The sequence below is a fragment of the Neolamprologus brichardi genome, unplaced genomic scaffold, assembly GCF_056152115.1.
Source record: "Neolamprologus brichardi isolate AB-2024 unplaced genomic scaffold, ASM5615211v1 NODE_ptg000031l+_length_7269946_cov_1, whole genome shotgun sequence".
Classification (NCBI taxonomy): domain Eukaryota; kingdom Metazoa; phylum Chordata; class Actinopteri; order Cichliformes; family Cichlidae; genus Neolamprologus; species Neolamprologus brichardi.
Window position 1 is genome coordinate 5148352 of NW_028270136.1, and position 13367 is coordinate 5161718.

General features: G+C 44.1%; 1 protein-coding gene across 2 annotated transcripts in view; it reads right to left on the minus strand.

Annotated features, from left to right (window-relative positions):
• smg1 (SMG1 nonsense mediated mRNA decay associated PI3K related kinase) overlaps positions 1-13367 on the minus strand; it is a 61400-nt gene that overhangs the window by 45645 nt on the left and 2388 nt on the right. For both annotated transcript variants that reach the window (XM_087837353.1, XM_087837352.1), the window contains exons 3-13: positions 12895-13047; positions 11360-11496; positions 10435-10493; positions 6626-6839; positions 5972-6097; positions 5800-5872; positions 3576-3673; positions 2914-3087; positions 2057-2278; positions 1557-1658; positions 966-1244 (exon numbers count right to left, since the gene is read on the minus strand). In XM_087837353.1, the coding sequence (XP_087693479.1) occupies positions 966-1244; positions 1557-1658; positions 2057-2278; positions 2914-3087; positions 3576-3673; positions 5800-5872; positions 5972-6097; positions 6626-6839; positions 10435-10493; positions 11360-11496; positions 12895-13047 (1637 nt within the window). The remainder of the gene's footprint in view (positions 1-965; positions 1245-1556; positions 1659-2056; positions 2279-2913; positions 3088-3575; positions 3674-5799; positions 5873-5971; positions 6098-6625; positions 6840-10434; positions 10494-11359; positions 11497-12894; positions 13048-13367) is intronic.

Consider the following 13367-nt stretch of genomic DNA (forward strand, 5'->3'; position numbering starts at 1 on the left):
GTCCTCCTGGGGGGCCTCTGGGGCCCGGGTGTCCTCCATGCCTGCTTCATGTCCTGGGCAGGGCTGTTATTTATGCATATATTGGTTGTTGCTGTGGTTTCACTGGTCTCACTGTTGTTTCCTTCTCCCGGTCTTTCTCTCTCCCCTTCTGTTTAACTGTTTGCCCACTTTCTCTTTCTTTCTTCTTTTCCATCTAGTCCGTTATGATTTTGATAACTCAAAATAAAAATACTAATAAACTAAATAAATAAAATATGACTATCAAGTGGTCCATTATTGGATTGGCTATAATGGTCCACTGGGGAAAGTAAATCTTTTGGCCTTCAGACAACAACTCTGACAGACAGGCAAAAATACATTGTTGGCCTCCTATCTGCAGTACTGTGACATCATCCATCCATCCATCCATCCATCCTATCAGCCAGCCTATCCCAGCTGTCATAGGGCGAGAGGCGGGGTCCACCCTGGACAGGTCGCCAGTCTGTCGCAGCGCCAACACACAGGGACAGACAACCATTCGTACTCACATTCACACCTATGGGCAATTTGGATTATCCAATTAACCTATCACCACAAGCTGCATGTCTTTGGACGGTGGGAGGAAGCCAGAGTACCCGGAGGGAACCCACGCAAACACGGGGAGAACATGCAAACTCCACACAGAAAGACCTGATGGTGGAATTGAACTCAGGACCTTCTTGCTGTGCAGCAACAGTGCTAACCACCGTGCTGCCCCACTGTGACACACTGTGTTAACTTTGTGAGTGTGACAGAATGAAACTGTGAGGAATATCAGCATGGCTGTCACGCTGAGTGACGCAAGTTTAACAGACTGAACCCAGCAATGATGCATGTCCCAAAATGCGCTACAGGAACATATCTTCAGATATTAATGAGTGTAAAGTTAATATGAACCAGTCACATCAAAGGAAGGACTGCGACATTAACAACAGACAACGGCTCACCCCAATCAGAGAATTCTTGGTGTTGCCAATGGTGGTGAAGGTGCTGAGGTTGAAGATGATGGTGAACTGGGCTTTTTCCGGCGGTAGGGTGAGGGGAGCAAAAGCAGGGTGCTGGATATTAGGGCAGAGGGTCCCTGGTTTCAGGGGACCCAACGTCTCCATCAAGCTGTTGAGACCACACGCCATCTCGCCCAACACCATTTTATAAGCTGCCTCCAGTGTTGGGATGTTTTTCAGGCTCAGCAGCGCCTGGTACACGCCGTGCACAGCTGACATGACCTGTGCAGGGGGCACATGGACAGGGATTACACTCATCAGCAGAGGAAATGTTCAAATTATTTTCACTCACCAACCTACAAATGAGCCAAGAACACACTGAGCCTATATAACTGAACTTCATGCACGTTCCTGCTCTGATATATATACAACATGTTTTTCTTGGTAGAATCTTAGCTTCTTTCTAAGGTGAAGGCCTTTAGCATTAGCGAGCCACTTGGGTTCAGTATGCAGACTGCAGCGGCCTTGGATTAGATGTGTAAAATATACGCCGAGCCCATTAAGGTGGTGCAGGAACACTGAGTGAAGCCAAACCTCTTTCTCTTGATGGAAGCGAAGCTTCAGCAGCTGGGAGTCTGGTGCCAACAGCTTCTCTACAAAGGACACGGGCAGCTTGGTGTTGACCTGGTCTACAATCTGAAAGGCAACACGACCTTCATTAAAAAGTTCCTCACACAACGTCAAAGTCAGGCTTGCTAATTGTTCAGACCGTCACAGGAAGTTGTAGCAGACCCAGATTTAACTTTAATCAAAGGTTTATCAGAATTGGACAATTTACAGCAGTCGACAGCCAGACTGGTAAATGCCACAGAGTCTTACAGGAGTTTTAAATGGGGGGGGGGGACAGGGGGCTGTTACAGGAAGTCACAATGTTTAGTGCAGAAAAGGACAAAAACTGGTATCTGCAACACAGACTGTAAGAAAGCTGCAATCAGCTCATCACAATTATGATCATAACAGGTCAAACTACACCATGAAATATCAGTGTACACATCTTATTCTATGAGTGTATATAAGCCGTTAGGTGACTGTACCAGAGTGAGGAGATTGAGCACTGCCAGGTTGTAGTCTGAGCCACAGGCCTGGCAACAGTCCAGCTGGTCTAGACCGTAGGCAAGGACAGCCTCCATCAGCTGCCCACAGGGCTCCACGCTGGCCAGCAGCACACCCACGCACTCATTCCCTGCAGTGAGAACGGCCTCGGAGAACTGCACCTGCTTTGCCACAGTCACGCAGGCCAGAACCCGGTTAAGAACCTTTGGAGAGATCAGGAAACAGAACAGTGACTAAAGTGATGAAGCCCAGACTGCGAACGTCACAGACTGTAATAATCAAACGTATCAGAGACCACAGAAACATTTTGCAACCGATTTGAAATGTAAAGAAATATTTTGGCTTAACTGCCTCGCTACAAATCTGCATCTTTGCTACAAATCTGCATCTTTGCTACAAATCTGCATCTTTGCTACAAATCTGCATCTTTGCTACAAATCTGCATCTTCGGTCAAATTCACACGTGAGAAAAGTTTAATGTGCAGAAACAAAGAATGAACCTAAATGTCCACGAGCCTCAGATACTCTGAGTTATGTAAAAAGAAGGTGGATTAAACTCTGAGTTTCTGCTTGTTGTGGCTAAAATCAATCTGTGTCAAATCTGTCATCATCCAACTACCACAGCACGCCGTGCGCACTTCAGTCTTATTGACGAGCTGCTCCTCAGGCTTTCTTAGAACAAACTCAATACTACTGGAAAATAACACTGTGGTAAATATAGTGTGTATTTAAGATCTTCATCAAAGGAAACCTGGAAGATATGAACACAATGTTCTCAACACATTTTAACAGTAAGTTATTTCCAAACAGTGAGTGCTCTCAGAGGTGCAGCTCTTACGTCTGTCACATAGACTTCAGTGATAGGAGGTCCTCTGAAAGGGCTGAATCGCTCTCCGATGCTGCGGACCACTGTGCTGAAAACTCTCAGCAGGGCTGCCAACTTGGGCAACGACACTGAGGGAGGGGGGATATCTTCATCAAGCACCTCTCCTGAGACCACGTGGCTCAGATCCTAAAGAGAGCAAAGAGACAAACATATTTAATCTTTATTATCTGGTAAGAGAATCCAATTTTATACCATCAAGGATGTTTGAGGGTTTCCAGTCTGAGCATAAATGGACCCAAACACACTGGCTCCAGCTTGTTGCACATTTAAATAAAGCAACAGCATAAGGTGCAGTGAAGTCTAGTGACTTAAATTTAGCCAATCTACAACAGACCGCCCGTCAGGTCAGGACCGCAGCGAGTCTGAGCTTCAACATGGCTCATTCAGCACAGTCCTGAGGTTTGGGCTTTTTCCAACAGTACTTGTGCTCACTCTTCACCATACTTGCCAGTACTGAGCACGGCTGAAGACCTAAACAGTTCTGGAAGCAGCTTACAGGTGACACAGAGACCACCTGGGACACGGGCCAGGTTAAACTCTGCAGGTAGCTGGCTGCTTCTCGTCACTGCACCTTCTAAATAAGTATAACTGGCTGAGAGGCTCGGTGACGTCACCTCGGCATATGCTTCCATATCCTCCAAGAACTGTCCCAGCAACGTGGTGGAGAAGGTCAGGTCGGCCACCCAAAACTGCTCCAGGCTCTGTAACCAGGCTAAGCACAGACAGGGAGAGCAGAGCTGCAGGTGAACGAGCTGAACTGCATTTATGTTTGCACATCAACCCACCCATGCAAACGCGTTCCCCACCCATGCAAACGCGTTCCCCACCCATGCAAACGCGTTCCCCACCCATGCAAACGCGTTCCCCACCCATGCAAACGCGTTCCCCACCCATCCAAACGCGTTACCCACCCATCCAAACGCGTTACCCACCCATGCAAACGCGTTACCCACCCATGCAAACGCGTTCCCCACCCATGCAAACGCGTTACCCATCCAAACGCGTTACCCACCGCTCCTTCAAAATGTGCCAGGAGAATCAGTGAGAGAATATACAGCATGTACATTTAACAGTTTTATTCATGAAAAATGAATAAAAAGAACAAACTGTAGAGTTTAATACTACTCTGGGCCATGAAGGATTTTAATCTTAAATCAATTCTCAGCACTTCTTACAGTAACAGCCAGTGTAAACTCACGAGGGCTGGAGAGACGGGGCGTGTGGCTGCTGCATTTTGCACAAGTCTAAGGCTATGTTCACACTGCAGGCAAAAGCGCATCAAATCCGACTTGTCTGACCCTCTGCGACTCATATCCGATCATGGTGTGACAGTGTGAACGGCACAAATCCGATCTGGGTCACTTTCGTATGTGGTGCTGAATCCGATACATATCTGATGTTTCAGAAAGCTGCTGTTTGATGGTCATGTCGCATTAAATCTTTTACGTCACTGACACAAGACAGACGCCAATTATCAGCGCCGGAGAAGACATCGCGAACGCTTCCTGACCATCCAGTGAAACTGTTGGGAAGACAACGTTGGAGAAACGTGAACATTTTATTTGTTCTGTATAATCTGCAGATTCTGACAGAAATCTGTAACTATCCTTTGAAGCACCGCTCCTCTAAAACAGCAATAAAGATAATTATTAGGTTATTTTCTAAATAACAAAATAACTTTATAATTTAAAGCAAAACTGGGAAACGTAAAGTCTGAAGTCTTTATATTAAGACCATCAGTCAAACATACTGTTGGTCTGGGTCTAAACAGAGCGCGTTGTGTGTGACGTCTTCTTTTGCGCATGCGCCGCCTTGATACGTTCACACTAGAGTGCGTTTGCTGTCGCATTTTATTTGTAGTGTGAACGAGCAGACAAGAAAAATCAGAGTTGAGCATTAAGACCTGCAGAGTGAACGTAGCCTAAGTGTTTTCCCACTGATGTGTATTAAAACACTACTATAATAATCCAAGTCTAAATATCACTCGTGATATTCCTGCAGTGGTCGCTGCAGGACTGGGTGACCTTGTTTTATCTCACAGGTGTGCCAATAACAAATATCTTTTATCCAAATATATTTTTATACGTTTCTTAACATCCATTTGTAAGGTTAGAGAGCTTTGCTGAATCCTTTGATGTTACTGCTGATGGAGCCGTGAGTCAGCAGCAAAACAGGTCTGCCCTCATCGAGTTAAGGATAAAAACAGTCTCTGATCATTTAACGCAGAGCACTAAAGCATGCTGCTGTGTTAAACACTGTAAATGTTTCACCCACATTTGCAACTAAAAGCAGAGCTGCAATGCAAACATATTTAGCTTATGAATAAAAAGTCTGACAACATCAGGCCCACACAGCTGAGGTTCAGTTAAAGACAGCAGCGGTGTTTCTGTGATCACCATTGAAACCTTCACTTGGAAAAACTGACATGAAGAAAATTCACCTCGAGCCTCCATGAAGACAGAGTAAAGGCACATTTCTTATAAATTAGTTTAGATTGTTTATACATCTTATTTTAATTGACATAATTCATTAAAAAAGAGAAAAGAAAACATTTTCCTGGAAGTAGCAGAAAAAAAATATCTAAATCTGAATATAATAATCCTTCTGTGTTAACAGTCATTTTTGTTATGTACACATAGAACTTAATGTTATTTATCCATAACTATTGTTGCAGTTCATTACAGTCTGTTTAAACTGTATTGTTTACTGCACTGAGGCTGCTGAGAAACAGTACTTGGTCTCAGGCTGGGTAACACCACACGAATAAACTCCTGAGTACTAACGATGCATTCACTGCAAATCAAAGCACACAGCTCTCCTCTACATAAGCTCACTGACCTGAGACTTGTTGAGTGAGTGTCTGCTTCTGTGTGTGGTCAATGTGCCAACCCACCAGGATGTCCACAGTGTCCTGTGAGACAACAGAAGACATCAGGACAGTGGCTGGAAAGATCAGAGATGCTGTGATCTGAAGTTCACCTGTTGGTCTCAGCCGTGGAACAATACTCACCCTGAAGTTGGTGCTGAAGACGTGTGGGTAGCAGTGTGCCACCTGAAGAATGCATTTGACACTCTGACAAAGCAGCTCTGGAGTGTCCACGTTTTCAAGGATGGACTGCAGATTGCTCATCACCATCTGAAACACACAGCAGGCCCCATCTACTGTACGTCTCTGCAGGGCTTTGCAGCGTCTGCAATAACATTGCTATACACGTCTATGTGATGTGAAATGATATGAATGATATGGCAACTGGTTAAAAATGGACCAAAATATAATGAACACCCGAGGTAGAACATGTGTTTACATGCAACAACACTGCACAGCTCTTTGAAGATTGTTACTGTAGCTACTGTCAAACTGCAGCTCTTAATTCAAACTGACTGAAAACAACACCCACTACCATGGCTCTGGCTAACAACAACCAGCCTTATGCATGGTGTGAGTTTCAGTGCAGGTGCTGTGAATAGTTTAACAGATTACTATCAATAAGCCTGTACAACCCTCTGCTGTTCCAGCACTAGTATACACGGGCATGTAACATAAGCGTTCTCACACCTACATCTTACTGAAGCTGTGACAGTGAACAGCTGCGTGGTGCTGATGCAGAGACAGGTCAAAATGAACTGGGCAGATATTAGAGTTGAAAAGCATCCATGTCTTTACCTGCATGATGTGAGAAAAGGCCTTCCTCTCCCCAGCAGCCTCCAAAGCGCGCTGTGCTGCCACCAGGTACAACAGCTTCACCTCATCACGACTGCTTGAATTGAACTTGACAAAGAGCCACTTGAAGATGCGCTCTGCCTCATAGCTGAGTACGGTGCACAGGATACCAAGGCAGGCTGCAGCATCCTGACGCAGCTCCCACAGCATCTTACTGCTAAAAACATCAACACAGGAAAAACAACTTTAGAGCGGCCTGACTATTATTTCGATCAGCTTGGATGGACAGCGTCGGTGCACGGCCATGACTCTTCAACCCTGATCGCTCAGACTCGCCACGCAGGAAGCTCTGAGTCCCGGTGGTTCCAAACTTGTTCCACATATGGATGATGGAGGCCACTGTGCTCCTGAGGACCTTCAGTGATGCACAGACTTCCTCAGATCTATCACTCCTACCTCAGAGGTCTACAGAGCAGTCCCTGGACTTCATGGCTGGGTTTGTGGCCCCTCACTGTCAAATATGCGACCTTGTATAGACAAGTGTGCACTTTTCCAAATCATGTTCAATCAGCTGAAGTCACCACAGATGAACTCCAACAGAGTTGAAGAATGATGTGACCGATGATCAATGGGAACAAGAAGCACCTGAGCTACATTTTGAGGGTCATGGCAACAAAATAACCTAAAATATGACCTATTTGCAAGAATTTAAAGCTTCGTCATTGTTACGAGCCTGTGTTGGTGGGTTATCTGCTTCTTAATGTGTGTATGCAAATTCACCTGTGCAGGGACTCGGCTGTGATTGGTGGACCTAAGGAACGGCCTGATGTAACTGGTTCCTGCTGTGGATGTGAACTATAAAAGGGGGGTGTGGCAGACTTCCCGTGCGCTTGCCTCAGGTCCAGACGGAGCAGCCGTAGCAATAGCTGTTTGGTTAAAAGGTCGGGCATGTGTGTGAAGTGCGGAGCAAGTAGGGGTGAGCTGCCGATTATTTTGGGAAGCCTTCTTTTCTCCTGTGTTTGTAGACCAGGGAGGTCAGACTGTGTTATTTCTTTCTTTTCCTTAAACAGGTCAGAGGGGAACCGAAGCCTAGGTTGCGTTTTGTTTGTTGTGCCATCGTTGTGAATAAACCATTGTTAAAAGTCCGATGCTGTGGCTGTGTCTGTTTGGGCGTGGGAAGTCACGGGACACCCCGCTCTTGTTACGGTCACGTCGAGCCGGGTCGTAACAGTCATTATGGACTATTTCACTGAATATAAAGGAGAAAACTGAACGTAATTCATTTTGGAAAAAGGTTGTAACCTGACAAATATTTGAAACAAACTTCTGTAATAATTTCTATTAAACAGTAGAAAAAAGAACAACCAACAGCAGCTGAATGGTACTTTAGATCGAATGCCATGAGAGCACAGCTGGAGTCCTAATGATTAATGCCAAACTTTAAAACTAAATTTAAATGTACAGCCAGGATACATTTTTCCAACAGTGATACTCAGTCAGGTAACAGTTACAAAAGTCTGCTGATTTCAACCTCACCAACAGTACATCTGAAACATTCTTATGATCCACTCCTCACGCGACAGCTTCCTTCAGGCCTCGGGCTATCGTTATCCGGTCGTTAAGTCTGACGTCACTAGCCGTGTCTGGGCCTAAACTCCGCTGCAGGTCCATATATCAAACGATCACTATGGCATTACTGAGAGTTAAAAACTGTCTAAAGTCTTTCATCTTTAATAAAATGATCAGCGTTCTGCTCTACCAGGTGTAACAATTGAGTTTAACATCCAGGCATCCATGAAAATGGAATTTATGACATTTAACGGAGTTAGAAGTTAGCAGGAAGTTAGCTCGCTAGCTTCTATCTAAATACAATATAGCATGTCCTGACTGCGGGGTTTTGGAAACAAATTCAAACGTACAGCTCTGTTATCACTTCCAACATAAATGAAGACAGAAAACTAAACAGCAGTGACGTTTGTAGGGTTACTGAAGTTTGGCTAGCTGGTATATAATGATGTGCTACGTGACCGCTAGCGACACAGCTATGCTAGCATAATATAAACAAGCTAACTTTTTTTCCTCTCGATAAAAGTTAACGTGAGTGTTCTCGGTGGAACAAATGTAATGGCATGGCAGGATGCTGTAAAAGGACCAAACTTCAGCCAGGAGAACAACTGAGATAATCCATCCACAATACGAGGTTAGTCATTCATATACTGCTGCATGGGCTGGGCTGTAGTTACATCCTAAGGTTTTAAAACTGAGCTTAAATAAATGATTAGCGGTAATAAAAGCTGAGGGAGGTCAACAGTGATCACTGACTGTTTTAGGAGCTTTTTGAGATTAAATAGAAGAAAATACAAAACATTAAACATGTTAACAACACAAAAGCATATTAAACACAGACTACTTTAGGCCCGGAAGTAGGATTCATCACGTCATCACTTAACGACCGGATAGCTTCATCTGTGTGGTCGTCAGGAAACGAGCCTGGCTGCTAACACTGACCAGAGTCTCTGATGAAGTGAACTGATAAGCTCATACAGGGATGAGGCTTTTCCACATGTTGTGGATTTCCTCCAATACTTGGGTTCGTAATACAAATGAGGCAACTTGACTTGTGTGTTTTTGAGTCGAGTTTGAATGAATGAAACCACTGATAGATGTACGCTGTAACGGCCGCTATGATCTTTGTGGGGCTTTATCGTGCGGCGTGCAGCAGCCTGCTCTAATGTTTGAGCACCTGATGGCTCTTTTCTGCTTCTCATTCCTAAAATCATACTGTGTCACATGAGTCTTGCTTAACTGACAGGTTTGTTGCGTTGGCGTCTGTGGTGGGGAGCGGTTCGCACAGCACGGTTCTCTGCTCCGTGTCAGATTTTTCCATGTTAGGAATAAATAGGATTTAAGATGGCAGCAATGCATCTACAAGGATGCCAGCTGCCGTTAAACACCAAAGAAGAAGAAGCAGCAGCAGCAGTCCCCGGCACCGCAGCTGTGTCCAAATTCGGGGGCCACATCCTTTGGAGACCGCATTTGTAAGCCGATTACGTCACAGCGTGGCCCACCATATCCCAGAATTCATAGCACGGCCCAGCTAATTCCAGTTTCCAACAATGGCGGCAGCTAGTTAGTTTTAATATTACTCTTATTATTCTTTCTGGGTCACAAAATAAACATATTTTCAGAATGTAGCTGTGTAAGCCTCAAATATCTGCTCAGTTTATCGAGACAACACATATTTTCAAAAGCGCTCCGACGTTTTCAGAGACGTCTGTTACCCACTAGCTCGATAGCTAGCCGGGAGGTCAAGGGTCACTAGAGCCGGTGAAAACAGCGGACTCCCGGCACATCATTTTCAAACCCCCCGGAGTTCTTTCACTACTCAGGTTAAACATGATATATAAGTCACTTAGATAACTTGAAAATGTTCTTGTTTGGCTTTGTTCAGTGTTTTATTTGTTCCTGAGTAAATCGGTTTGGCTGAGATTAAAGTTATAGTTTTTACACAGCTGAATAAACGGTTAAACATTAAAAGTTTAATAAACTATCATCTTGTCTTATTTTTAGTTAGCACATACCTTAAACACTTAAAGCTGTAAGCTAATGATAGTTATATAAGAGCAGATGCTGCCGGTGCAATAAGCTGTACGTTTTACGCCCAATGGATGATGATCCGATTGGTCGCTTGTGGCAGCGCCACTGAGCAACAGTCTGAGTTTATGTGAATATTTTAATCTCCTTTCTATTTCTACTGAGTTATTGAAACTTCCTGTCCTGCCAATGAACCCACGCACCCAGCATCCTCTTACCTCTCATTTAAAATGTCATTCAGAGTGCTAAGGATGGTGTCCAATTGTTTGACCAGAGTCTGTGGAGACAAGACAGAAGTCATTAGGATTACACAGTCTCAGTAATTACTCATTACAGTCCCCTTTATGTGTCAGTCACATCTAGCTAGCTCAGGCTCATATTATAGCAGCCTTCACATCAAAATATGTCTAAACAATCATGTTGCTAGGCAACTCAGTGTATGGCAGTAGTTGTTTTACGTTAAAACTAAAGTCCCCTGCAGCGCTGCAGGGAAAAGCAGTCATAATGTTTGTGTCCTTTGTTCTCACACACCTCAACATTCAGTGTTTAATGAATAAGTCAGGAAAACTGAGACGATAGGGTTTTATCTTAACACAGTTACAGGCCCGAGGGTCGAGATATTCATAAATACATGAGTACTAGAGCCTACGAAGGACCGTCAGGGAAAGGTAAATCAACAGTCCAAGTGGTCATAAGGTAGCTGGTCAGGTGGGGTGGCTGTAGGTCAGGCGGTAGAGCAGGTTACTGCTGATCTACTGATAGGGAAGGTTGGTGGTTCGATTCCTGGCTTCGCCTAGCCTGCATGCCAAATATTCTTGGGCAACATACTAACCTCAAATTGCTCTCCGATGCATCCATCGGAGTATGAATGTGTGTGACTGTTAGCTAGAAAACACTTAGAAAAATGTGCTTTTGTGAATGGCTGAATGCACAAGTTGTGTAAAGCGCTTTGAGTGCTCAGAAGAGTAGAAAAGCGCTTTATAAGAACCAGTCCATTTACCCTACAGTGTGTGCTGGGAGAAGTAAATATGTAAACACATCATATAATGTATTCTAATACAGTTTGCTGCACCCTGTGAGTCTGACTATAGTGACGTTGCTGGCTATCACGGATTGAAACACCAGGAAAGTAATGTGACTGACCCCTCTGCTCTCGCCATGGCTGATGAATTCCTTCAGCTGTTTGATTGTAGCCAGCCTCCGGTCACGATCATCTTCCCTGGAGACTCGGCGCAGGAGGTTGGCCAGTCGAGACTCCTCTGAGTGAGCCATTCCTCTGTCTGCAACGACATCCCGACACTCCCGAGTGAACAGTTTTTCTCTAACACACACGATCCCACTGCAGCTACACCAGTATATTAGAAAAGACTAAACTACAACCACAGCTGGAATTCCTCAGCATCATTTCAAAAGCATATATTAGGGGTGCAACGATACTCGTATCGATATTGAACCGTTCGATACAGTGCTTTCAGTTCGGTACGCATATGTATCGAACAATACAAAATTTTTTATTTATTTTATCAACTTTCCTTCTGACGGTGCTGTCTGTGTTGAGCGCTCAGTGGATCTGCGCTCGACAGTGCAGCCTAGGCGGAGTAGTCGAACACAGATCCACTGAGCGCAGGGCAAGCTAGCAAGACAGAAGCTAAGCTCGTTGCAACATGGCAAATTGAACCTCCCCCACCCTCATTCAGATCTGGCGTTTGGAACTATTTTGGTTTTCATGTGACGTATGACCCTGAAGGTAAGCGTGTCATGGACTAAAGTAAAACAGTATGTTGGATGTGCCACGTAATGCTCAATTACATTTGTGGGAACTAGTGCGTTAGCGCAGTTAGCTTGTTAACGTGTTGGCCGTGCTCGTTAACGGAGATTTGCCGTGTTGTGGCGTTAACGTCATTTCAGATTAACGCTGACAGCACTAGTGGGAACACAACGAATATGACTGCACATTTACTCCGACATCATCCTCGTGCAAAGACAAGTGGAAGCAGACAAAAACAACAAGCACGCATGCTACAAACTTTACCCGAGTCATTTAGACAGCCGTTAGCACATGATTCTCCTTATGGGGACCTGATATGTTTAATATGCTGCTGAGAATATAGCCCAGAAGAAGCGTATAGTAGAGCTTTTATTTTGGAAAGAGACATTTCTCTGTAATAAACTCTCTTTTCCAAAGATGAGGGATTTCTCCATCAGATAGATTTATTTTTTTTATTACTTTGTTGTTTCAGCAACAATAAATTTAAAAACTGTACTTGTGTTAAAATATATATTTATAATTTTAATAAATGACAAATGAAAAAGGCATGAACATTTTTTTTGTATTGAAAAAATATCGAACCGAACTGTGAATTTTGTGTATTGTTGCAGCCCTAGTATATAGATGTAACTACTGCAGAAAACATGTTGGGAACATGCTCTTTAGACACAAGCTAAAGCTGTTAATTAGCTAGTCAGAGCCTAGTGTTCCCATGAAAACTGGGTAGGAACTGCAAGGAAACCATTTCTCCACTTGTGTTAGAGTGGAAACTTCTGGCATTACCTTTTTCCAGCTGTCAGTGAATGACTCAGGCAAACCCGATCTGAACACAACGCGAGCTTATTTTTATAAGCTAACTTTGAACCTGCGTTGAACGTGTGCTTCAGCATGCATTTGCTGCACCACTTACCCTGCGATTTCCTCATGTCCTTTGAAGCTAGAGCACGGTTTCCATGCTTAAAAGGAATCAAATCCGTTGTCAAGTCATCTGGCCTCAGCTCTTGCCCCAGCGACTTCCAATCAAACGTAGTATCACAGACACCTTGACCAGCTTCATATCCACCTAAGAGACATTTCATAGAAAGTACGCATAAGCTGCACTATTCAAATACAATGTGTTTATGTTCATGTAAACAGCCTTTTTTACTACTTGGTTTAACCAACAAGTGAAACTAACGGAGTCAAAGAGGAGCTGACCTGCAGAAGGCTCACGACAGAAGATAAATCACTCTTTTCAACATTTCACTTTAATTAGAAATCTGCATCTTTGCTTCTTCGTTTGTCTTTAGACGTGTCAGTGACTAGAAATGAAAATCTGCAGTTAACATGAATGATGGGAGTTTAACTTGAAATTTTGACCCTGAAACTGGAAAATGTGGAAAG